This window comes from Mustela nigripes, chromosome 3 (genome assembly GCF_022355385.1).
Source record: "Mustela nigripes isolate SB6536 chromosome 3, MUSNIG.SB6536, whole genome shotgun sequence".
NCBI classification, from domain to species: Eukaryota; Metazoa; Chordata; class Mammalia; order Carnivora; family Mustelidae; genus Mustela; species Mustela nigripes.
In genome coordinates, this window is record NC_081559.1 from 132,741,698 (window position 1) to 132,768,147 (window position 26,450).

The 26,450-nt window shown below is 38.3% G+C and overlaps 2 protein-coding genes across 12 annotated transcripts in view; one reads left to right on the forward strand and one right to left on the reverse strand.

Moving 5' to 3' along the window:
* Nucleotides 1-96: 96 nt before the first annotated feature.
* COPS5 (COP9 signalosome subunit 5) lies at nucleotides 97-17,600 on the reverse strand. Of its 3 annotated transcripts, none has more exons than XM_059394682.1 (8): nucleotides 17,335-17,600; nucleotides 14,753-14,987; nucleotides 13,227-13,355; nucleotides 12,484-12,549; nucleotides 11,863-11,948; nucleotides 6,468-6,579; nucleotides 2,931-3,079; nucleotides 97-336 (listed from the first exon to the last, which is right to left on the reverse strand). In XM_059394682.1, exons 1-8 carry the CDS (start codon nucleotides 17,448-17,450, stop codon nucleotides 252-254), a joined length of 978 nt encoding a protein of 325 aa, XP_059250665.1. In that variant the 5' UTR covers nucleotides 17,451-17,600; the 3' UTR covers nucleotides 97-251. The 3 variants fall into 3 exon arrangements, with proteins under 3 accessions (XP_059250665.1, XP_059250664.1, XP_059250666.1); XM_059394681.1 differs by having other exon boundaries at nucleotides 17,141-17,389; XM_059394683.1 differs by lacking the exon at nucleotides 17,335-17,600 and adding an exon at nucleotides 17,133-17,221.
* Nucleotides 17,601-17,693: 93 nt separating this feature from the next.
* CSPP1 (centrosome and spindle pole associated protein 1) overlaps nucleotides 17,694-26,450 on the forward strand; it is a 168,164-nt gene continuing 159,407 nt past the window's right edge. For 3 of the 9 annotated variants that reach the window (XM_059394672.1, XM_059394676.1, XM_059394673.1), the window contains exon 1: nucleotides 17,694-17,890. In XM_059394672.1, coding sequence (XP_059250655.1) covers nucleotides 17,877-17,890 — 14 coding nt within the window. In that variant the 5' untranslated portion in view covers nucleotides 17,694-17,876. Of the gene's footprint in view, nucleotides 17,891-19,262; nucleotides 19,410-23,060; nucleotides 23,258-26,450 lie in introns of those variants that run through there. The other 6 variants (XM_059394678.1, XM_059394677.1, XM_059394679.1 and 3 more) reach the window with 4 other exon arrangements.

The following is a 26,450-nucleotide window of genomic DNA, read 5'->3' on the forward strand; positions in this document are numbered from 1 at the left end:
CACAATAGCCAATGTATTTCTTTCTCTTACAGTCAAGAACATTAAAGGATACTAGAAAAATAACGTAACTGCTCCCACAAAATAACGGAAGAACAATTTCATTTTAAAGAGCTTTATTACACGATGTTAATATTCAGGACACTTCAGAGCACCTTATACTTCTAATCAGATTTTTGGTAACTGGTTTTAAAGTGTTACTTGAGTATTTTTCTCATACTGGCTTTCAGTCAAAAGTACTACTTAGTGATTGTTTAAGAGATGTTAATTTGATTAAACAGTTTATCCTTAATAACCTGAGACATCAATCCATGGATAGCTTCTATGGTAGTTTTGCAGCTGGAAAGAAAAAACATATCACATAATGTCATAAGAACATTAAAACTGTTTTGAATATGCAAGTTCCCTCCCCTCCATTTCCATCCTTGTACCCCCAATAATGATTTTCAGTTCTATTTATACTCCATGAACCACAATTTACAGTTTACTCTTGTGATTTTTAGCCTTCATCAAGTCTTTTAACCATTTCATTACAGTTGAACCTCGAACAACATGAGAGTTAAGGGTACCAAATCTTCCACTTGGTTGAAAATTCACATGTAACTTTTTTTTTAAGATTTTATTTATTTATTTGACAGAGAGAAATCACAAGTAAGCAGAGAGGCAGGCAGAGAGAGGAGGAAGCAGGCTCCCCGCGGAGCAGAGAGCCCGATGCGGGGCCTGATCCCAGGACCCTGGGATCATGACCTGAGCTGAAGGCAGAGGCCTCAACCCACTGAGCCACCCAGGCACCCCTCACATGTAACTTTTGACTCCCCCAGAACTTAACTTCTAAGAGATTAGTATTAAGGGAAGCTTAACAGTAACATAAACAGTTGATTAACACATATTTTGTACATTACATATATTATATACTCTATTCTTACAAAAAACTAAGCTACAGAGAAGTATTTAAAATCTACATTTATATTACTGTACTGTATTTAAATACTGTACTAAAAAAAACACCCCACATATAAGGATATCCATGCAGTTCAAACCCACATTGTTCAAGAGTCAACTACACTTACTAGAAGCTTCACAACAGAGCAGTATAAAATTTGATATAATTTACAATAGTTGATTTTGTTACTTATCAACAGTTTTGGGAAAAGCTCCGTTTTGGAAGGTGACTGAAGTTATATATAATTCTTCATTACAGACTGATTCTGATATTACATTAAAATCTTACTCCTTATTGTTTATTACTTAGAATTATTAAAAAAGAGATTAATTTAAAGAATACTATGCTTTTCCCCCCAAAATAATCATAAACATCCTTCAAACAATTAAAGGTCGAAGTCAGTGGGTGAAGGACTTAGGTTTTAAAACTGATAAAAATTAAAAAGCAAAAAACAGTAAAACCCCGCAATATTTAGAAGATATCCAATTTTTATAAAGTTACCCACAAAAGGAAAATACTCTACCTGTTTACTACTACTTTTGTCCTTCCTACTTTTCTTCTTATATAATTAGAGACATTACCATTGTGAAATTTTTGCTTGCTAACTGAGGTGTAAATGTAGATAAAATTATAAATCACAAATGATATAAAAATAGATAAGCAAAAGCATACACTCATAAAAAAATGAGACCTAATATTAAAGAAAGATTAAATTTTTAACCAGGTCACTAGCTTTAAACCTTCTAAAAATTCATGGAAAAGAATAAGATAATTTAACCCAAGATGGCTTCTGCTCCTAATACACTTTACCTTCCCATCTCTCTTTTCTGTCCTCCTGACCAGTTCAATTTTTCTGAAGATGGATACCAAGGTATCAGTTTATATAGATGTCAACATAATTTTCCCTTATTCTCTGTAGCTAATTATCACATTAAAGTTCAAACTTATATGAAAGTACATGCTATTTAGGTGGTCTTTCCAATCCTCTATGCATCTGAAGGGCCACCTGATTATTTCGTAAGTTATCAGAGAAAACATTCCAAGTTTGTTCCTAATAAATTCTTGATAGTGTGATGCAATATGGGGGCTTACGTGGGTAGGAGAAGAATAAATGAAACAAGATGGGATTGGGAGGGAGACAAACCATAAGTGACTCTTAATCTCACAAAACAAACTGAGGGTTGCTGGGGGGAGGGGGTTTGGGAGAAGGGGGTGGGATTATGGACATTGGGGAGGGTATGTGCTTTGGTGAGTGCTGTGAAGTGTGTAAACCTGGTGATTCACAGACCTGTACCCCTGGGGATAAAAATATATGTTTATAAAAAATAAAAAATTAATAAAAAAAAATTCTTGATAGTGTAATTTGGGATACTAAATTACTGTATTAAGATAATTTCAGAAGAATAACTTAAGAGAAATGCAGTCATTTCTTTTATATTTAGGGGTTTAAAGCTTCATAAAAATAAGTTTGATAAATTTAAGAAATCTCAATATAATCCCTCAAAAGACAATTAAGTTAGAATAGATTTGGATGTCCTTTTGCAGAATTTTTTTTTTTTAATTAACATATAATGTATTAGTTGCCCCAGGGGTATAGGTCTGTGAATCATCAGGCTTACACACTTCACAGCACTCACCATAACACATACCTTCCCCAATGTCTATAACCCAACCACCCTCTTTTTTTTTTTTTAAAAAGATCCAGTGATGGATTGGTTTTCTTCAGCACACTTTCTAGCTACATCTAGAAAAGATGACTGGCAGTTTTTTAATAATACATTACCTAGATCTTTAAACCTTAAATGTTTTAATCTAAATTTTCTAAGCTAAAATTTGCATTTGACAACTCTTAAAGGTCCCAAGATATCAACATTCAGGTACCATTCTAAGTTGTAAATAAGTTGAAACATAAGCAATTTGAATCCAATTATAAGGTGCAAATTCTGAAATAAAAAGAACTAGTTAGGGGTAGGAACAGATTTGCTCTTACCTGTCTCTTGTAGCTTTGGCAAGTTTGTCTTCTGACTTTCTGTCATGTGTTTCTAAACCCAACATGAAACTCCCTCGTCCCAGCTGGGCTTCAGACTGTTCTAATTTTTCAGACAAATCAAAGACCTGACCAGTGGTATAGTCTGCATTCTGTAGGGAAAATGGCATTGTGTCAGTGTGTGTGTGCATATATATATATATATATATTTTTTAATGTAATTTTTTTTTCTTAGAACATTTCATTTACAAAGAATTCCACCATGAAATTTAAGTGTGATAGTCACTGAAGTAAGAAATGAGATTTACTTGTACAGACTGACTCCAAAGTTCAAGCAGTTCGAGTGTGGAGTTTTCCTCCCCTTTATAATTTCAAGATTAAATCTGGAATTCTTTTTGACTCATTAATCTAATTCTTGTTATTATGAGAGGCTGTGAAGTACATAGGCCAGAGTCTCAGCTTTGGTCCTGCTGCAGATTAGCTGGGAGGCCTTGGGAAAACTCCCTAGTTTTCTGTGCCTTTAAGTTGTCTTCTGAAAATTGGGGAGAGGATAGTGATAATTTCTACATTAAGGCTATCATGAAGACTAAATTAAGTAATGTATATGGAGTAATGTATATAAAGCTCTTAGGACTGTCCTTGGCAACTGGTAAAGGCTTAATAACTATTAGCTAATTTTATTATTTGTTCTTGTTGAAATTTCAGCATTTAATACTGAACGATTTTTAAAAAGTAACATTTATCTTAGGTTTTCTGATTATAAAGTAATAGTTACTACAGACAATTTGGAAAATGTAGAGCAAAGTAAAGAGGAAAGGAAACACCTATAATCCCTCCACTTAGCTGTAATCCTGGTTATATTTTAGAGTATTGCTATATGCTTACACACACACCTATAAATACCATTTGTCCCTTAATATTTCATACTTTTTAAAAAGAAAAACTTTAACAGTTATATATGTATACTTAAGCATTAAGCACTTGAGCATTTTTATGGGTTTTCTTTTTTAAAATGTTGTGGTCTAAAATGGAAAACAACTTTTCACTAAGATGCATTATGAAGTATATGTTCCATTTTCTTTCCCTTATCTTCAAAAAAGAGTGAAGGTTAAATAAACAACTTGGCAACAACTAGTACATTACTCTATTTACTCAATCTGTAAGACAATGTACAAGTTCAACTTGTACATCTCTCTGGAGAAAGAGATGCACTGAACATACGTTTATGAATTTTTTCTTTTTTAAAAATTTTTAAGATTATTTGAGATAGAGAGAGTGTGTACATGAGGGAGGGAGGAGCAGAGAGAGAGGAGAAGTGGACTCCCTGCTGAGCAGGGAGCCCAACGAGGGGCTTGATCCCAGGATCGTGACCCGAGCTGAAAGCAGATGCTTAGCCGACTGAGCCACTCAGGAGCCCTATAAATTTTTTCCTAAAATGCTGTAATGAACCATATATACAACCACAAAAAAGAAGAAAATACAATTTAACCTAATTTAACCTCTTCTTGATTATTAATGTCCTCAACATATGCAGTGCTGGAATACAGGGATAGCCATTGGCTGGCTGAGTAGGTAGAGCTGTTTGCCTTTAGGCAAAGAAAGGTTCAGACTGCTCTGGTCTTAGTGTTTTTTCCCTCTGCCAATATATGTCACTTCTGGTTCTCATCAGTATACTTGCCTCTAAGGAAACAATACACACAAAGCATTTAGCAGTATATGGCATAAAAGCAGCACTTAATAAACGTTTGCTATAATGATCACTTACCTTCCTTCTAATTTGCTACTTCTGACTGTTAAGGTTACAAAGTAAGAATAAGAAGTCTGTCAGAACTCTTTTTAAAATCATAGAAAGGGTTGCCTGGGTGGCTCAGTCAGTTAAGTGTCTAACTTTTGGCTTCAGCTTGGGTCATGATCTCAGAGTCATGGGACTGAGCCCTCTGTTGGGCTTTGTGCTCAGCAGGGAGTCTGCTTGGGACTCTCTCTCTCCCGCTCCCCCTGCTCAGGCTCTCTCTCTAAATAAATAAAATCTTTAAAGTAAATAATAGAATCACAGAAATTATGCTCAAGTGAGGCCTTTTCCTATGAACAAAGAAATGAACCAAACAAAAAATAGTAACTTGCAGAGGCTTTATTATATGCCAGGCACTTTGTTAACTGATTTACATAAAGAATTTCATTTAACTGTCATGGTACTTAATGATGTAGGTAGGTACTGTTATCACCGAACCCAAGAATAGGCTTAGTCTCATTAAATAACTTTCTGAAGGTCACACACATCTAGTAAAGTGCCAGAGTTCTTTTTGAAATGAGTTTACCTTGTACCAAATTTTGTGATTCTAACCATTATGCTATTCTGTACTATGTGAGGTAGCCTACTTTAAAAAAAAGAAAAGGAAAAGCAACTGTTTGTGACTAAGCTCCAGTAGAAGCTTGTAAAATAAATATCCTTCTAAGTTATGTTGTTTTAATGATATATTTGAAAAAATTCAGTGATTTATTTTATCTTATTTTTTGTTGCCCAGCATCTGCTATTTTAAGTTAATGATATTCTGATTTCCTTCTGGGGACGATGCTTCCTAATTCTTAGTCCATGTGCTTCTGAATTTTTTCTAGCCCAGCCCAAGCAGTGAAGTACTTGCCTCGACACAGCCACTCATGGTGCTCATTCCCTTGGCCCAGAGCTTTAAGATGGGCATGTGACCTAAACAAACCTCAGACACAATGAGGTTTTGCCTGGAGTTTTGCGTGACTATGTGTATTCTGATCTTCTGTTTTGAATGTGAAAATGAGAGGCCGGGAGGCCTGAAGTTAATGCAGCCATCTTGTCCCCCCCCACTTTTTTAAAGATTTATTTATTTAAGAGACAGCATGAGCAGGAAAAGGAGAGGGAGAGGGAAACAGAATCCCAAGCAGACTCTGCACTGAGCTGAGAGCCCAAACTGGGATCAATCTCATGACCCTGACATCAGGACCTGAGCCAAAACCAAGAGTTGGACACTTAACCCCAGGTGCCACGCAGGAGCCCCTGCAATCTTGTTTTCACAGGAAGCCCAAAACTGAAGCTGACTGATACGAAATCAAAGCTGAGACAGAATGACAAAGATCTCACAATACTGTTTCAGTGCAAACTTGCCTGTAGTAAGCCCTACTCCTGGACTTCACAGCTTAAAAGATTCTCTTTTTTGATTAGGCCGGCTTGGATGCGTCTCCTGTCACTTGTAACTGGGGTCCTACCTGAGGCACTTGACACAACAAAAAACAATATTTGTATTTTTCTCTCTGTTGCTTTAAGGAAGGGGCAGATTTCCCTTTCATCTGGCCACCTATATTTGTCACTTGGACTTAATCTCAATGCCACATGACACAGATCTTGGCTTCACCTAGTATCCCAATCCAGCTCTGGTCATGTGCAGAATCTATCCCAGCCCTGGTGTCTTGGCTAAGTCAGGTATAACCTTTCCAGGAAAAAGTTTTGGATATTAAACAACTTATGTAGCTTAGATAAAATTCAAATGCATTCCTTGGAAATATAGTACTTACAGTAAGCAAACTAGAGGAACTCAGTGTATTCACCCAGTATTTATTCCACAAAAGCTCAAGCAATTTGCGATCCAATGAGGATTTGAAATATGAGACTTCTAAGGCATAATATCTAGGAAACAAAAGGACAAGTTTAGTAAGCTAAAAAAAAAAATTCAACCATTTCACATAAAAGTTATGGCCAAATTTAAGTGTATTACATTTTATATCCAAATAGTTATGTTTTAGTTTTTAGTCCAATAGAATAATAGGTATGGCTTCCTCACACTTCAGAGGCATGGTTTTAAATCTTCTATTAACTAAACTTTCTTGTGTTAAATTTCTTCCCACTATAGAGTCCAGCATTCCCCAAAACTTAACAATTAGTCAGAACTTCTGAATGACATATGTTTATCCGTGTTATTGAGTTTATAAATTCTGGCCAAAAAGCACATAAACTTAATGAACTGCTTTTCTAGGGTCAATGGTAATTTTTGGTAGGCTTTTAAAAATACTGAAAATGACATGTGGCTTTCCCATTTCTTCCTTCTAATCCCCTAATTAGGATCTATTGTTTTTTTTTTTTAAGATTTTATTTATTTATTTGATACAGAGAGAGATCACAAGTAGGCAGAGAGGCAGGCAAAGAGAGAGGGGGAAGCAGGCTCCCTGCTGAGCAGAGAGCCCAACTCGGGGCTCAATCCCAGGACCCTGAGATCATGACCTGAGCCGAAGGCAAGAGGCTTAACCCACTGAGCCACCCAGGTGCCCAGGACATACTGCTTTTTGGAAAGCAAACCTCAAAGTAGAATCCTTAGAGTGCCTAAAAAAAATACTACTTTCAAAGGTGCCTGATTTATAACCAGTAAGCTCATGAAAATATTTGGTTAAATGTATGAAAAACATGTATTTTTAAAGTAATAAATATTTAAATACTCACTAGGTTCTGTACATCAATAGATACAAAGAAACAAGAGACTTTTTTTTTTTAACCTTAAGGAGCTTAATACTATTTATAGGGGAAATGTGGTATGAATCCACAAAAAATTAAATATAATGATATATAGTGAATAACAGTGATACTCTAGGGCATATACAGAATTAGCCACCACCAATTAAATGTTAGAGATATTGAGTACTCTCAGTGTAGACAGAATTGCCTGAGAAGTCCTAGGGAGAAGGCGGGACTGAGAGTAACCCTTACATGAGTCTATGTGCGCGTATGCTGACAGCAAGGAGGGCATTAAGCAAGCAGCACTGACTTATAAACAGGAAAGTCATAAAAGGAACAGTAAATAAATCACTTTGGCTGGACAGTTAAGCAACAGCAGAATAACTATATGAGGGGAACCTAGAAAGCTTTGTTGGGATCTATTTGGTAGAAGATATTACACAAAAGGTAATAAAATTTAAACTTCATGGGTGGAGGGATGGGTTAGATAGGTGATGGGGATTAGGGAGTGCACTTGTCATGAGCACCTGATGTTGTATGGAAATGCTGATCACTGGATTATACACCTGAAACTAATATTACACTCTATGTTAACTAGAACTTAATAAAAACTTAAAAAAATAAATTTAAACTTTATCTTCTAGATAGTGGGGACTCACGGAAGATATTTGAGCAGAGCAATGATAGGGCCAAAGAGGTGTTTACGATAGGATGTGTTTCAGAGAAATAGTAGTAGGCAGGGAGACCATAAAGGATACTATCGTAGTGCAGCAGATATGAAGAAAGGCTCAGATGCAGGTTAGTGGTGCAAAAGATAAAAGACAGGTGGACACCATAAGAAATTCTTGTTGAATTAATTCAGGAGTGAGTGAAGAAATTAAAAAAGAGTAAGAATTTGAGGACATCAGAATTAAGTGAGGGTCTTTTCAAGATTAAGATACCTATGCGGATCTGAAGATGGACAGGACATGGCTAATGAAATGTGCAGGTGAACAGCATATTTCTTGAGCACCTATTACATTCTGGATGCTTTACATACATTTTCATTTAGTCTTTCTTATAACCATACACATAAAGCATTTATTATTCCCAGTCTGTAGACAAATGTTCAGACAGAAAAGATTTTACTCAAAGCTAGTTAGTAAGTGGCAGAGAAAGGATATGAGAAGTTGTATCTACTATCAAAACTCTGTTTTATTTTTACATGCAGACTGTAGACATTTAAGAGAGTATTTAAGAAGTAAGATCCCAGGAGTAAGGGAGTTAGGTATGGGGAGGGGATGAGGGGCTCAAGTAGAAAAGGTCAGCTTTAGAAAGCAGGGGGCTATATCTCTGGTACTTGAGGAAAAAAAAAGAAATGAGAGATGAATATAGCAATAGACATTTGGATTTATAAAGGATGGAAAATAAGAGAACTCAAACGAAGTTCTATAGAGTTTGTTTTAAAATTAATGGATCGGGGCGCCTGGGTGGCTCAGTAGGTTAAAGCCTCTGCCTTTGGCTCAGGTCATGATCCCAGAGTCCTGAGACTGAGCCCCACATCACAGGCTCAGCAGGGAGCCTGTTTCCCTTCCTCTCTCTCTGCCTGCCTCTCTGTCTACTTGTGATCTCTGTCTGTCAAATAAATAAATAAAATAAAAAAAATAAAATTAATGGATGTTAACGTAATTACTGTTTTAATACCAGAGGCTGATGCAATGAAATTTTTTGTCTAATATGGAGTGATTAGCTGCAAATCTCAGTAGTAGAGTTGAAAACAAGAAGAACATTCAAAATTAGTTGGGGAGCTAAAACCTCATCTTCTGTATGGGAAGTCAATAATAGATACTGTCTAGAACAGAAAGAAGTAGCGCTATCAGCACATTGTTTGAAGATATGGGGTAAATACATATAGGAATAACTATAATAGTTTATGTGACTGCCTCTGGGGGATGGGAAAGGGAATGGTACAAATTGTTATTTTTCATAATAAGTTTCATAGAACCATTTTACTCTTTAAACCATGCTCCTGCATAACACTGATAACATACAAGCTAACTTAAAAAAACAAAAAAAACAAAACAAAACAACCCCTGTGTCCTATTTTCACCAAGGTTCTTCAAAGTTAAAAATATTTAATATCTACATTATATTCTTTATTTTAAACAGACTTTGGGTGTGCAATATGATGTGGGATTTAAGGCAGGAAAGAAAGACCAATATAAACTGGACGTCATACCTTATTATCAAATAAGTTTGGAAATGGATCTATAAGCAGGCTGCCCCAAACCCCGCTCTTTCAGCCTGGCACTATGTTTCATTAAAGATTTTAAACAAAAATAAATCAAGCCCCTTATTTTCCCTAGGAAAGAATTTATTCTCTCTTATTCAGGAATTGATCCTAAGAGATTATCTTTGGATATCTAAGTAATTTCAGATTCAAAATTCTAGGCTCTAACAATGTAGATTGCTAGAAGTGGCTCTTCTTCTCTGATGGGCTTCTATTTTAGTAAAATAGGAAATGTAGGTTTGTTTGGATACAGAAAGCATAGACTGCCTCAGTCTTTTTTCTTTCAAAAACTGCTGTTGGTAGTGTAATAAGTAGCGTAGGTATTAAAGGTATAAGCTTTTTCTATCACTATAACTCAATATAAATGAAAAAAATTTACTTTTACGCTGAGAAAGTATCACAGCAAAGGTGTTTCCAGGCTTAGGAGCAATTCTCTCAAACTAGAATGGTTTAAATTTTTGTGTTCTTTAAATAATTTTTTTCCAATAGGGCAAATTATGTGATTTAATTCCAAGTCTCTAACTGAAAAATAAAAAATAATCTTTTTTTTCCCCCTGATGTATGTAAGGGATGACTGATATATCTTATAACTCAATTTTAGAAATTCTAGAATTTTCTAAGAATTTCTGAATGGAAGAATAAGATGTATTCCTAGAAGTTTGGATAGGCGGTATGGAGAAAAGGGGACCCTAATCATTTAGGTAACATTTTTGGGGGGATGCCCACCCTTTTATGTGCCATGTCTGATTTAAATGTTAGTCTACAGCAGTGAACTAAGTTTATTGTAATGAAGTTCAAATTCTAAAGGGGTCAATAACAAGGAATCAAAAACATACCAGAATGGTAAGTGCTAAGAAGAAAAATAAAAGCAGGGAAACTGAAACACAGTGACTGACTGGAAGGTGTTATTTTAGACAGGGTGACCAGTAAACATTCTCTGTTAAGGTGACCCTTAAACAGATACTCCATGATTGAAGTAGTCAGTGAGCCACGTGGAAACAGGAACAATTTTCTCAGAAGAGGGAACAGCAAATGCAAAGGCCCTGAGGCAGGAAGTTGCCTGGCACTTCTGACAACCATGAGGAGGCCCTTGTGACTGGACTGGAGAGAGCAAAGATTTAGTGATAGGAGATGAGCTCAGAGGTAGTATGGGTCAGATCACATAGGGCTGTTAGTCCATCAAAAGGACTATGGATCTTATTTTTGGTGATACAGGAAATCATTCTGGAGGAGGAGGAATATGGCCTCACTTACATTTTAACAGAATCAATTTGGCTGACAAAAGATCTTTAAAGGGGTGAACAGGAGAACTGGAAGACTAGTTAGAAGGCCAGTGCTTTGGTTCAGGCTCCAGAATATGGTGGGAAGGTCAATGTGATGCGGCAAGATATATTCAGAAGGAGAAAACTGTTTTCACTGGCTTAATACTTTTAAAACTTGAGATGTAATTCATATACCTTAACATTCACTATTTTCTTTTTTTTTATTAATTATTTTTATTAACATATACTGTATTATTTACCCCAGGGGTACAGGTCTGTGAATCATCAGGCTTACACTCTTCCCAGCACTCACCATACAATATTCACTATTTTAAAGAAGTATATAATTCATTGGTTTTAGAATGGTTTCTTTAAATTTTGGAGTGAAAATGCTTAGGATGAAGTTTTACTAAACGGAACTTGAGGGGCATCTGGGTGGCGCAGTTGGTTAAAGAGGCTGCTTTCAGCTCAGGCCATGATCTTGGGGTCCTGGGATAGAACCCTGTGTTGGGCTTCGTGCTCGGTGGTGGTAGTGGTGGGGGTAGGGGGAGTCTGCTTCTCTCTCTGCCCTTCCCCCTTGCTCATGTGCTCTCATAAACAAACAAATGAAACTTGGTTACTATGAGAGCTTGCAGACATGCTGGTGTCAGGTTCATCCTGAATACAACTTTTTTCAGTTGTTAATTTCAACAATGGGCTAAGTATCTTATACAATGACAATATTTATAGTTGTGTGAAAGGCAAATAATAGGTTAAAATGATTATTAATAAAAAATTCAAACATTATCCTAAATTCTGTATTCTTACTACAATTTTAAAAGGGATTATGAGATGCATTTCATCTGAACCTTTATTTTCCTCCGTGAAATTAAGGGCTTGGACTAAGGATTCTTATGATAATTGTGGTATCCCATACATGTTAAAATTACTTACTGTTTGCAATGTACACCAAAGTCTTCTATTTTATTAAGTGGGATAGTCTGGTACTCAGAAGGTCCTTCATCAGGGGGTTTGTAGCCCTCAACAAAAATGGAGAAAATAGAAGATTAAAAAAGAAACCACACACAAACACTCATGCAGAAAAAAACATACGTTCTACGCAGCTTTCCATTTATAGAAACATTAATTCTGGGGAGTCACATATTGAACTTAGACATTCCAGTACAAAAAGGTGCTTATTCTGTCTCTCAACCCCAATGATGGCTAATGGTTGGATTTGGTTTATAGATTCATTTTTTTCTTGTCAGGGGATGTACACGTATGCTAATATCTATTTCAGTTTGTAGGGACAGAAACAGATGTATTTAGCTTGTGGTCTAGTACCTGTCAGAATGTCACGATGGGCACACAAGTACTTATTAACAAATGAAAACTGCTTTCTTAGCAACATATAACACAAATGTGTTATCTTTTGCTAAAGACAATTTGTTTTGGTTGACTGCTATTTTGTAAATATTTTCAAACTGTTTAGGACAAAACAGGGTATTAACCATAACATGACTTTAAAAATAAGTCATTTAAAAAATTATAAGGACCTCGCATTTTAAAAATTACCTTTGGGTATGTCCTAAAGGCTCCAAGATTCACTTTCCCTGCAGATATTGTTCTTGTTGGGTCAATCTATAAGAAAGATGTATTTGATATCTGCTAGTTATGAAACTGTTATATACTTCCATTTGTTTAAATGTTAAACTTAGAACTACCTACATATATAGAACACTATGCATGCATGCACACATACAAACACTGAGTAAAATAACCAAATAACAGGAAAAAATAATTGGAAAAAAATGACCAAACCAAATAACAACAAAGTTGAATAAAGTGGTTAAGTATAGAATTATCATAATTAATTTAGAAAGTAGATCTCGTTATTATACTATTTAAGAATGTGATCTGAAGACTTTCTCATCTCTTTTTCAAAAGTTTTCTTTTACTAGAGGAACAGTTTTCTACCTTTCTCATAGTAACCTGGATTGTATCTAAAACACTGTGAGCATAGCAAGAGCTGCTCTAGCAATTTCTGACTTACTGAATTCAGTCAACATTACTGAATGTCTACGGTTTGCAGGGAACTAAGACATAGGTGCTGTGATCACCCTCATCTTACAGAGTTGGGGAAGAGTTACAGAGAGGTTAAGTAGCTTGTTTGAAGTCCCAGCTTCTAGGAGGTGGAATTCAGATTCAATCCTAGGCATAATGACACCAGACTGTTCTACAGTTTTTATTTCTCTGTATATTTGCTTTAATAAATCTTCATGAAGAACTTAATTAAGACTGATTGTAAAAATACTTACTACTACTGCTACAAATGGTTCCTGGAACTGCTGATTGAGCATCTGAGTACTAACATCAATCCCAGAAAGCCAGCAGCCATAGCCAGGATGGCTGTGATACCAGCCAATTGCATTTTCAAGGCGGCCAACCTAACAAAGAAGGCAGAGAAGATTGAGAATTCTGTTTAATCTTAAAGACACTTGTCATTTGTCTGCTTACATAGCATTATGATAAAATGAAAACATGCAGAACAGTGGATAGCATATGCTGCTTTTAGGTTAAAAAAGCATTATTTCCAATAGGTAATACCCAAAGCACAATACCTGAAGCTCCAGGAATAAAATTAACAAGACACAAGTAGAGTAGGCTATTCAGTCTGTTTCCTACCTTGTTACCCCCAACTACCCAGTTTCTCAACCCAGATGTAAACCACTATAACCACTGCTTATATCCACTGCTTATATAATTCCTATCTTACGGACATATTCTTTGCATATGCGTAGATTAAGAGAGATACACACAACAGCATACCACATACAGTGCTCTACACTCTGCTTTTTCAACTCAACACAACATCATGGGGTTTGTTCCAAGTAGATAAAGATATAACTACTTTTTAATTTTTATTTCTCTTAAAGGCAGGCTTACAGTTCATTGTATGGCTATACCATAATCTATTTAATCAGTTTTTTTTTTTTAAAGATTTTATTTATTTATTTGACAGAGATCACAAGTAGGCAGAGAGGCAGGCAGAGAGAGAGGAGGAAGCAGGCTCCCCGCTGAGCAGAGAGCCCGATGTGGGGCTCGATCCCAGGACCCTGAGATCATGACCTGAGCCAAAGGCAGAGGCTTAACCCACTGAGCCACCCAGGTGCCCGTTTAATCAGTTTTATACTCAGGAACATTTAGGTCATTTCCAAATTTTTGGTTTTAAACATACATCTGATACTGAGTGTGAGAAATAATTTTTTTTTTTTTTTTACTGAGATATGGACGTATAACATTGTATTAGTTTGGATATACACTATGATTCAATATGTGTATATATTGCAAAATGATCACAAGAAATGTAGTTAACATCCATCACTGCACATTAGGTACAACTTTTTTCTTATGATGAAAACTTTTAAGATCTACTCTCTTGAGTATGAGTTTTTTGTTTTGGTTTTTTTTTAAAGATTTTATTTATTTATTTGACAGATAGAGATCACAAGTAGGCAGAGAGGCAGGCAGAGAGAGAGAGGAGGAAGCAGGCTCCCCGCTCAGCAGAGAGCCTGATGTGGGGCTCGAACCCAGAACCCTGAGATCATGACCCGAGCCAAAGGCAGAAGCTTAACCCACTGGGCCACCCAGGTGCCCCTTGAGTACGAGTTTAAAAAAAAAAAAAAAAAAAATCCATGCTAACCTTTTACACATTTTACATAGAAATTGTTGGAAATAAAATATGAACTTTATGTAATGAGGATTGTTTTAAGTTTAGAAACTCAAGAGTCACCACGAGACTCTTAATTTAGAGTTACTGATCTTTAAGGAACAATATTTTTACCTGTTTGGCGTTTTCTATATATGCAGCCATGTACTCATATGCAGCAGCCTGAGCATTTACTCGCGTTTCAGTGCCCTCCACAGGCAAAGCAAAACTGTCCATAATGATCATAGTTTCACCATCCACCTTTCCCAGCATCAAGCCCATCACTTCTAAGTTGCCTCCCGATCTGGCATGCATCACCATTTTCAGTAGAGCCAATGCTGAGATTTTGCAGTACTTAAAGTAATGGTGGCTACAAAACAAAAGCACAGTATAATTAACTTATATAAAACATAATTTCAAAGACAGTTTTTGTAAAGATTACAAGTAAGTATTGAAGCAATTTATAGTGATGGCAAGGGGAAAGAGTGTAGAATGTGGAAAAGAAAAAGGAAGTAGCTTTCCTGCAGGGGATTGGAAATGATAAACATGTCAGGGTCCTGAAAAATATTTCCTTTCAGGGGAAGGGAAAAGTGTGAAATAATTTTTAAAATATGCTATTCAAGTAGAAAGGAATTACATGACCAGTTCAATAGACTTTTTCTCAATTAATTTTGGAATCACCAAATCTCTCATTCTGACTCTAGTTGGATGGTTGCACCTCAAGATTCTCAGGCCTAACTTTCTCGCCTAATGGTTCCAAATGTGGTCTCTGACATCCATCTGCTTACATTGGAGTCTACCCTGACACTGGCTGTAGTCTTAGAGATAACCACTTCATGTTTGTGTCTTAATTTCCTCATCTGCAAATAGGAATATTTCAAAGATTTGTTGTTAGGAGGAAATAAAGTAAGTGAAATAATGTATATAAAATGCTTAGCTTACTGCCTGACACACACTAAAACTTTATAAGTGATAGCTGTGATTAGTTTTAGCCCATCTATAGTACTCTTGAAAAAGTGTGTTACTTTCTGTGCCATCAGCCTCAGAATTGAAAATGTAGCTCTAATATCTTTACTTCTGCTTCCATCACTGTTTCAGTTAGTCATATGTAGATGTGACTAAACTATCTTGAATAAAATTACAACTTCCGTGTCACTGATGCAGCCCAGGAGAGCTAGGATGAATATATTTAAGCCACAATCAGAGAGTAAAGCAAGCAGATAGTGTTCAAATATTTAATAGGCTATAGCAACCTTAAATGTATAATGTTATAAAAGTAAGCAGACAGCACTTTTTAATAATGTGGTCAGTCAATGTCTCTGAGAAGCCCCTACCACACCCCCCCAACTTTTTTTTCCTGAGAAGCCTTTTTAATATGTCTGCCCACAGATTTCAGTTACAAGTGAGAAATATGGAGACCTGGTATTGGGAGTCAAGACATGAATTAAAATCTTGGCTCCTTCATTTACTGGGAAAAAGAAAAAAAAGATAGTTATTGATCTCCCCTTACATACATTGTAGGCCCTTTAAAATATATTATCTCATCTAATCTTTATGATATTACCAATAGATAGGTCTTAATTCCTTTTTATAGATAAAAAATGAAGATACACAAATTTCCTAGGGCCAGTCAACTAACTAGTGACAGTCATGAGGTTTGACTTCAGTCTGTTATTCACTTAAAAGTCCATTGCCTCAGTCTGATGATGAAATAAGTTACTTACATTTACTTGTTTCTTATTTGCAAGAAAAGGAATGAAAATACAGTATGAGTGTCATGCAGATTAAATAACACATGGAAATTCCTAGCTCAGTGCTCAGCCCATATTAAATACTTGATAAACATGCTGTCCTTGCTACCTCCCATTTCTACTTTCTACTCTCTCCCTCACACAATCTGCTGTGGGTAAATAGTCCTTGACTTGTCATTACTCCCAGAGAAAAGGGGCTTTTGCTAAGGAGCAAAGAGCTTTAAACTCTACGGATAAAATTCCTAGCTCTTGAGATCTGGTGGAGTAACGTTTTGGGAGACTAGGTAGAGCCTCGTTGTTTCTGAAACAGTTATCAGCAGTCAACAATGTATTATAGAGCTCTGAAAGATGGCTCACAGTCCCATTTTAGACACCCCTGGGCTGATCTGGGTTTTAAAGACAGGTGCAGTCTCCAGTCTGAGATAAACTGAAGGTCCCAGCAAGGTGTAAATCGACACAAGACTTAAAGCAGGGTGTGTGGCATATATATGACAATACAGATAATAAGAAATGAGATGATACTCGCTTGTCCTTTTCCTCTTACATCCTCTGAAATCAAATGGGTTAAAGAGACAGGGGAGTTGAAGCAAGCCCCGGAGAGGGGTTTTGGCTCTACTGAGGAGACAAAAGGACCAAAATTTCTCAGGGGCATATTCTTCTCCCTGCCCATGAAAACACAAACTCTCCACCCTCTGCAACTCCCACTCCCCCTGGGTGTCCTAAACTCCCGCCGCCCCTTCCCTCCCCTGCGTCTCGCCAGGGACCTCCTCACTCCTTAGTCCAGGGCTTCGCCGCCAGTATTTCTTGCTGTTGTTTCTTGTCGTATTTGTAGATTTCATCGATACTCTGGGCTTCCTGCATGTTGTTGGCCAATTCCCAGGTTTTCTGAGCCATACCACTCCCGGACGCCGCCATTGCCGAGGAATCGGAGAAGTTGTCGGCTCCACAACCGAGACGCAACTTTACCTCACTAGGTTCCCGGGTGTGGGCTTCGGACCCTTCCCACCACAGGTACAAACTCGTACTAGTCTCTCGAGGCAGCCATGACACCTAGAACCGGAGGTGAAGTCGGTACAGACCATTCGGGGATGGAGGGAACGCTTTCGGGATGCCACGATATAAACAGCGGTTACATAATAGAGACAGAGAAGTCTTCCTGTGGCTGAAATGAGAACGCATTGTCGTAGAAAATCACATGTGTGAATTAGGACAAACACAATAATTGGGTATGAGAATGGTATAGCCTTCCCCGCCGGAAGAAGGGCATGCCAGAAACTGAAACGGGTCCTCTTTGTTCGTACTGCGCAGGCTCGGCCTCCGCCATATTAAAAATGGATAGATCCTTAGGCTGTGTTGAGGAGAGAAAGCTTGTTTTTATGTGGATGTAGACATCTTAAATGTTTGTTAAAAGCCCAAACAATAAGGATGTCTGTGAGAAACTCGAGATATAAGTAGTTCTGGACGCTAGTTGAGACGAAGATAAACGTGGTATCCTTGTTTACTTCCAGATGAGTCACTACACGTGCGTAAAATTCTGTAGCTTGGTTTGGCACTACGCTTCGCTAGCGGGGAGTTTTCTGACATTCCAAGGAAGCTGTGGAAACTCGTGGGAGGCTATGATGGTGTCTTTTGTCGTGTTTGTAAAAGTTAACATCTATAGAAGCTATTAGTGTTCCGGAAAAAATAGTACTCAATCCTTAAAATTAGTTTACGATTTAATCTTCAGCATAACTCTGCGATACCTCTTCCTGTCCCCAAGTCCAAATTAATCTCACCAACTTGTTTTCTACCCACAGTTAGTGAAATTTTTAATTACTTTGCTTATTTCCTTATTTTAGATGTTTTTTTCTTCCCCTCCATTCTCCCAACTCCACACTAGATTCTAAGCTCCAAAACCTAGGAGCCAGTTCTGTGTTCCTTGTTTATTCCTGACACCCAACACAGATGGTCAATAGTTTTTTTGTTTGTTTGGTTTTGGCCTGGAGTGGAGGAGGGAGGGGAAGAGTAGCATCACAGCTCACCTTTCCAACTTCATCTTAAATCACCCTGAAACTTTGGATGTGTGGACATCGTTGCTTAACTACTCTCCCCTGGTGGCTGTGTTGTTTTGTTTTTTGCTTGGGAGCTGAAATTAATCTAAAAACACAGATCAGTGATCTCTATCTTGAAATCGTTCTTGACTTCCTCCACTGTCCAATAATGATTCCTTTCAGGTGTCTTTAAATGTCTGTAGGTGCTTCTATAACTGTTACATGGCATTGTACTTATGTATTTGTTTGCTTGGAATTTTTTCTTCCTCCTGTAAGCTTCAGAGCTCAGGACACTCCACTGAGTTGTGTCCTCCCCTTATAGTACTGTGTATGGCAAATAGTTAAAATAAAAACATTAGAATTAGCGAATCTACACCCCTTCCTGCAGTTTTGACATTAACTTACATTTGAAGAAAATTTGTTTTTAAAACCCTCTTACAAAGTAATTTAGGATAAAGTATTCTTAGTTCCACTCTCTTGGGAAGCTAGAGATCTCTTTTCTAGAGGTGGCACATGGCCGCTCTGTATTGGAGTGAGCCGAATATGTTGAAATTAGTTATAAAAGCCCAGGACAAACGTTGACCAGACTTCTTGGAGAGGAAAAATACGCAGGAGAGGTGTATGCCAAAACTTTTTCTCTCACTGCCACCCCTACCCTTTATTCTTTCCACGCCGTCTGTGGCTTGGAAGGTTTGGAGGGGCTAGCTAGAGTCGATTTAGCTTGGGAAGAATTTCCCAGGATTTAACTTGAGAACCGGTGAGCGTGCTTTGCGGCCTCCGGGACGGCAGGGGGCGCCCCGACTACGCAACCTTACACCCGGCCTAGTGGGGGCGGGGTCGCATTCGTCCGTTGGGGAAGGGCGGGCGGAGGGCTCGGCTTTAGAGGCGGAGTCGGGGCTACTCGGCTTGTCACAGTATTCCGGTGCTGGGCTGCCATCGCTCTCTGTTCTGCCGGCGAAGAGCTTCTCTAGGGCGCTGTGCGTCTTCCCCAACGCAAGCCCGCTCTCCCGAGTAAGCCAAGTCAACCACTGAGAGGAAGCGGGCCTGGCGGGGTGTGGTCGGGGGGAGGTGGTGTCCCAGGGTTGGGTTCGCGGCCCCGGGGCGGGAGCAGGGGCAGGGGTAGGGGCTGGGGCTCCCCGGAGGCGGAGGTCTCACGGCTGCCACGCTGGCTGCGGAGCCGGGCTCGCGGGGTTTGGGAGGGCGAGGGTTCTCTGCTAGGTGAGGTCTCGCAGATGCCGGGCTAGGGGCGGTGCCCGATTTACAGGGTTGAGGTCGGTATCTCAGATACAGGATCCTGGTCGGGGTTTCGCAGCAGTTCGGCCGGGTTCCGGGGGTTTCGCTGCTGCTTGGTGGCTCGGGGACGGTGCCTCAGTTACGCGGTCTGGACTCCGGGGCCCCGGCAGCCACCGCCGCCTTGGGTGCTGTGGCGACCCGGTTGCCTGACGACGCGTTGACGCTTCTTAACCGGGCCGCCACCCACAGCTCCCGCGTGCCTTCCCTCCCCAACAGCCGGCTCTCCGCTGCTGGCCTAAGCCTTCTGGAGCACTTTTCCTTTACTGGGTGCTGGGTAATGGTTAACGTTTATAGAGTGTCCGCTCGACGCGGTTCTCAACGCTTTGCTTTTTTTGCAAGTGAAATTTATTCAATCAGCACAGCGCTGTGAAGTTGGTGCTGTTAATACTCTGTTTTCCTTAAGCTCGAATCTCTTCTAATTGCCTTCATTTTATGATTGGTGTCTGGAATTGGGATCCAGTTTTCAGTAAATGGGGGACTCATTTCTTGAGAGCAGTGGGACTCATTTCTGGAGGGAAGCTGGCTCTCAGACAATGGGATTCAAAAGTTTACCTTCACTTCCGGCAAACAAACCAACAGTTTCCAAACACCTCGGAAAATGCTAAGAACCTAATAGCAACCCATATAGGTTTGCAAAAAGCCATATATCCTCAGAGGGGTTCTGTTTTATATGAAAGAATGGTATAACATGTTGACAAGCAAGAAGGAATCCCACGAAAACCAGTGAGATGCTGCTTTCTTTTCTGAATATTCTTTCTAGGAGGACACGGGCTCTGTGGTGGTTAAATAGGTTAAATCCTCCCCCGGGGATGAAATTTTAGGTCTCCTGCGTACAGATGACCTTCTGAAAGGGAGCAGATGGCTTTAAATAGGCTAAATTGAAAAGGTTGGTTTCAGCACATTTTTACTCAAAGTTCTCAGGCACGTGTGATTTATTACAAACTTTGAGCAGATTTCAGATTATTCTTTTAACATTCTGATTTGCGTTCCCACTGCTATACTGAGTGGGAGGCAAAGGTGTTTGAGCGAGTGTTCTGGCAATTTTGCATAAGTGAAAGGCTAATTTATGCTACTGTTTTTCATCACCATTAAGGATGTAAGTTGCTAAAAGCCTTAATTGTGCTTTTCTGTGTTCACTCTGTCTGTATCCTAACCTTCACCCTTCCTCTCTCCCCGCCAGTTACTTGATAGCAACATTTAGAAGGATTTGTCAGAATTGGGTATGCTCATGGAAGCAAATTGATCCTGTGGATGTATGTCATCTGCTAGGAGAAAAGATTAAATACTTTTCATTTGGTGGAAAGATCTCTAGATGGATGGGAAATGAGAAACATTGTTCTGGTTCACCTCCTCCCTTCTCTTTCTTCTAAGACTTTCGTAGGCTCCTCTCTGCATCCCACGGACATATGTTATTACTTTCTGCTTTTCTGTCCTCAGCCCTGTTCTCCCACTCTAGCTTCTCTTTTTCAAAGGAATATTTTCTCCTATAGCTGTAAAGATCATTTTAAAAATCTACTAAACCTTACCCCTAGCTCCTGTCTTGGACTCTTGTGAATTCCAGACATATTCAAATTGTTTTCTTTATATTGCTGCTGGATCTTTTATGGGTGTTTCACATCATTTCCTAACCCCAAGTCTGGCCAGATGTAGCCCTGTGACATGGGGTATTATCTTGTCTAAATCTGATGGCAGGGTTCATATTTTAAACCTTCTGTCTCCTTAGCATCTGAATATTGCCCTCCTAAGAGAGGGGGAGTATTTTCTATTTCTTATGCTTCCAGAGTAGGGAGGAAATTTACACTTCACTCAAGAGGGAAGAAAATGGCAACATTTTCTCTTCTCTTTGTGATTGAAGAAATGGGGAGAAAAAATTGGGCATACCCCATTATTTCTGGGTCTTTTTTTTTTTTTTTTTTAGATTCACCAAGGCTTAACACAATGAGTATGTTTTGGTCTGCTTATATGTCTATCTAGATGATAAACAAAAAGGGCCTAAGTTTAAGAATTAGACTTTTTTTTTTTTTTTTTAAGATTGTGTTTGTTTATTTGAGAAACAGCAGAGTAGGGCAGGGAGCTTGAAAGGGCATGGGGAGAGGGATAAGCAAACTCCCCACTGAGCAGGGAGCCTGACACTGAGGGCTCTGTCCCAGGACCCTGGGATCATAACCTGAGCTGAAGGCAGATGCTTAATCGAATGAGCCAACCAGGCACCCCTAAACTTGTTGATTTGGATTATGATAACCAAGTGTCAATTACTGGTGATTTAAATTCCAGTGTATTTTGGAGGCTTTCTTTAAAAAGGTAATTACTGGTGTATATAAGTACCATTGAAATATAATGAGTTAATGAAACAGCTCTAATTTGTTGATTTCTCAGTGTCAGGTGTGCCGTGCATTTTATATGTGCCATTTAGTGTTTTCTTCATAACAGCTCTGAAGTAGATATTTCCATTTTACAGATGAGGAAAGTAAGAGGGAGGTTAAGGAGCATATTGAGGTTGGCCACGTACGAGTCAATCAATGATGGAATTGGGTTTCAAGTCCAGATCTTTCAGTTAAACTGTTTTCTTAAGAACTTTATCATCTGTATACTATGTACATAGCTACTGGGGTAAAAACAACTTGATAATAAGACTTTAAAAGAAGTTGTGAATGGGGCGCCTGGGTGGCTCAGTGGGTTAAGAAGTTGTGAATGATTTTTACAATGTAGGGTGAAGGAAAATAAAAAATCCCCTTGAGGTTTCTTTCAGCTGATTTTCTTATAATTTAATCTTCAAATTATAAATATTCTTAATCTATTAGGCTGTACTTACCAACACAGTCTATGTGAGTCACTAAATCTTGAATAATTTTGTAGTTGAAATATGTTTTATGTAAGTTGTCATATGCTTGAAGGAGTGATAAAGGAAAAAGTGGTCATGACAGCTGGAAGCTGGGCTGTACTATCACCAAGGCCTTGGTGTTACTAGAAACTGGCTTGACACTAGTGCTTAGGCTTGTTGTTCTTCCACTGAAGATAAACAGTTGCACAGAACATCAACATTTGACAAAGCTCTGTGTCTGGGATAATCAAGAGAAAAACAATACCACTCCATAATCCTGTCCAAACACAGACAAAACATGAATGTTGTCCAAGCTACAGAAAACCAAGCATCCCATCTCACAGCTGATGAGTGATGGCTGCCTCTTAACCAGTTTACAGCTTTAGATAAGGTTTCTTAAGATGTCCAGTCATAGAATTACTCTCACCTTCTGACAGCAAAGCTCTGTTCCCAAATCACCTAACAAGCTGCAAACCCTATTTGTCTTTTCTAACACCTCCATGTTTTTTTTTTTTTTTTAAAGATTTTTTAATTTATTTATTTGACAGATCACAAGTAGGCAGAGAGGCAGGCAAAGAGAGAGAGAGAGGAGGAAGCAGGCTCTCCGCGGAGCAGAGAGCCTGATGTGGGGCTCGATCCCAGGACCCTGGGATCATGACCTGAGCCGAAGGCAGAGGCTTTAACCCACTGAGCCACCCAGGTGCCCCTAACACCTCCATGTTAAGATACTCCAGATTTCCCCATGGTGAGTATCAAGGATTCATTCCTTTATGTAATGATAAATAAACCGAAGTTTAACCACAGTAGTGTTCCTGGTGGTCTTTGCAGGGCATTGCCAGAAGAAAGCTTATTAGTATCTTTGATTTTTCAATTTAAAGATACTGTAGTCTAATCAGATAGTAGAACAAAATTAGAAGTGATTAAATGTATACTTATATCTAATGAATTTGATATTTTAGTTATGGCATATAGTATACGTACTGCTATTGTTTAAAAATATTACTATGGTTACATAAAATGAATTTTAGAATTTATAATGGATGTTAAAGGTTTAGATTAAAGGGAAGCACCTGGGTGGCTCATGGGGCGCCTGGGTGGCTCAGTGGTTTGGGCTGCTGCCTTCGGCTCGGGTCGTGATCTCAGGGTCCTGGGATCAAGCCCCGCATCGGGCTCTCTGCTCCGCAGGAAGCCTGCTTCCCTCTTTCTCTCTCTCTCTCTGCCTGCCTCTCTGCCTACTTGTGATCTCTGTCTGTCAAATAAATAAATAAAATCTTTAAAAAAAAAAAAATAAAATAAAGGGAAGCACCTGGGTGGCTCAGTTGGTTGAGGGTCAAACTCTTGATCTTAGCTCAAGTTCTTGATCTCAAGGTCATGAGTTTAAGCCTTGTGTTGGGCTCCAATGCTGGGTGTGAAGCCTACTTAAAAAAGAAAAGAAAAGAAAAAAAAAATTAGACTAAAGGGAAATTTTAAGTATCTTTAAATTCAAGAGAGAACTTCCAAACTTTGAGTTAAATGAACTGTTAATGTAATAATTATTACCAGTGTTATGTGGAGACCTTAGATCAGAGTGAGAGGCTTGTTACCTTTTGTTTTTTAGATAATGACATTTCTGCTTACATTTTGTATAAAATTCTGTTTCAAAGTATGTATTATCCTATCATTTTATTTCTATTGGACATAAAGGAGGGAAATTAGGGGATTTTAAGAAGTGATTTTTTTTTTAAAACATGAAAATTACTGTTCGCTGTTGAGCTGTTTTGAATTTTTACTAGGAAAAATCTTTTGTCACAATTAGCAAATTAAAAATGGCTTAACTATGTTAACTTTTGTTGGTTTGGAATGTATTTTGTTAAAACCATATTTTAAAATCAGTGTTCTTGGGCGCCTGGGTGGCTCAGTGGGTTAAGCCGCTGCCTTCGGCTCAGGTCATGATCTCAGGGTCCTGGGATCGAGTCCCGCATCGGGCTCTCTGCTCAGCAGGGAGCCTGCTTCCTCCTCTCTCTCTCTCTGCCTGCCTCTCTGCCTACTCGTGATCTGTCTGTCAAATAAGTAAATAAAATCTTTAAAATCAGTGTTCTTTTTAGAAGTAAATAATAGACTGAAGTTCATATTATATACTATTTAATTGATATAAATTTCAACTTTTTTTTAAATGAACATGTCCATCACTGCCAGAAGTTTCCTCATGCCACTTTTTTTATTTTTTAAATTAAAAAATTTTTCTTAAAATTTTTTTTTAAAAAAGATTTTATTTATTTATTTGACAGAGACACACAGTGAGAGAGGGAACAAAGCAGGGAGAAGCAGGCTTTCTGCTGAAGGCAGATGCTTAACGACCGAGACACCCAGGCGCCCCTCAACATTTTTTTTTTTTTACAAGATTTTATTTATTTATTTGACAGCATGCACAGAGGAAGTGGTGGGCAGAGGGAGAGGGAGAGGGAGAAGCAGGCTCCCCACTGAGCAGAGAGCCTGATAGGAGGCTTTATCCCAGGACCTTGGGATCATGACCTGAGCCAAAGGCAGACATTTAACCCATGCAGCAACCAGGTGCCTCTCAACATTTTTTTTTTTTTTAAAGGTTTTATTCATTCATTTAAACAGAGAAAGAGTGGGGAAGGGGTGGGAACAGGGGAGTATGCAGAGACAGAGGGAGCAGCAGAAGGAGAGGGAGAAGCAGGCTGTCTACTCAGCAGGGAGCTCAGTGCAGGGTTTTCCATCCCAGAACCCTGGGATCATGACTTGAACTGAAGGCAGAGGCTTAACCAGCTAAGTCACCCAGGCACCCCAGTATTTTATTTTTTTTTAATTTTAGGTAAAGCTTGCTTTTCTATATTTTTACAAGTTATTGTCTCCTAAGTATTAAATTCAGTATATGCTTTTGTCCCCCCCTTTAACTCTCTTACATTTGAAATTGTTGACTAGTTCTTTCTTGTATCTCTTCTTTTCCTTCCAAATTATGTTGATTTGGTTTTCTTTATATCCTTCTTTTAAATATTCCTCTCTATTTTTTTCCAGCTTCTTCTGTAACCCCCTCAAGAGAACATTGCCTGACATTTAGTTCTGGGTCATCTCTTTTTTCCTTGTTTGTGCTCATTTCAGCTTAAACTATTACTTTAACATAATCAACTCTTAAACATTTCAGATGTGGTGGTCTTCCCTGAATGTGTCTTGAATTTCTAAGTATCTGCTGGAAATTTCCATTAGCATATCTTTTTAACTCCAATTTAACATATCTAAACCAAACCAGGCCAAAAAACTTCTTGTGACCCACTCCTGTTAAGGATTCTTTTTTTTTTTTTTTTTTTTTTAAGATTTTATTTATTTATTTGACAGCGATCACAAGTAGACAGAGAAGCAGGCAGAGAGAGAGGGGGAAGCAGGCTCCCTACTGAGCAGAGAGTCTGGATCTGGGGCTTGATTCCCTGAGATCATGACTTGAGCCTAAGGCAGAGCCTTTGACCCATGGACCACCAGGCGCCCCCTGTTAAGGATTCTATCCATATTTAGCTTCCAGGACTTAAAACCGTTGTCATCAGTGACTCTTTCTTTCTTGCCACACATCTAATTAGTCACTAAGTTTCATGTTTTTGGAAAAAAAAAAAAAGGTTAAAAAAATTCCAAGTTCAATGAGGAAAGAATAGTGTAAAAAAGTAATGTTAGAATAATTTTATATCCATGTGTAAAAAATTAAACCTTGATGACTTAACTGCACCATTTGCAAAAATTAACTTGAAATGGATCAGACTTAAATATAAGAGAAAACTAGAAAACTTCTAAAAAGGTAGAAGAAAATATCTGCAATTTTGGGTTAGGAAAAGTTTCCTACATAGGACACCAGAAAGCACAAATGATTCAGAATTGTTGAAAAGTGAATGAATTAGTGATTAAATTAATTGGACTTCATACAAATTAAAAACTTTTGCTCTTTAGAAGAC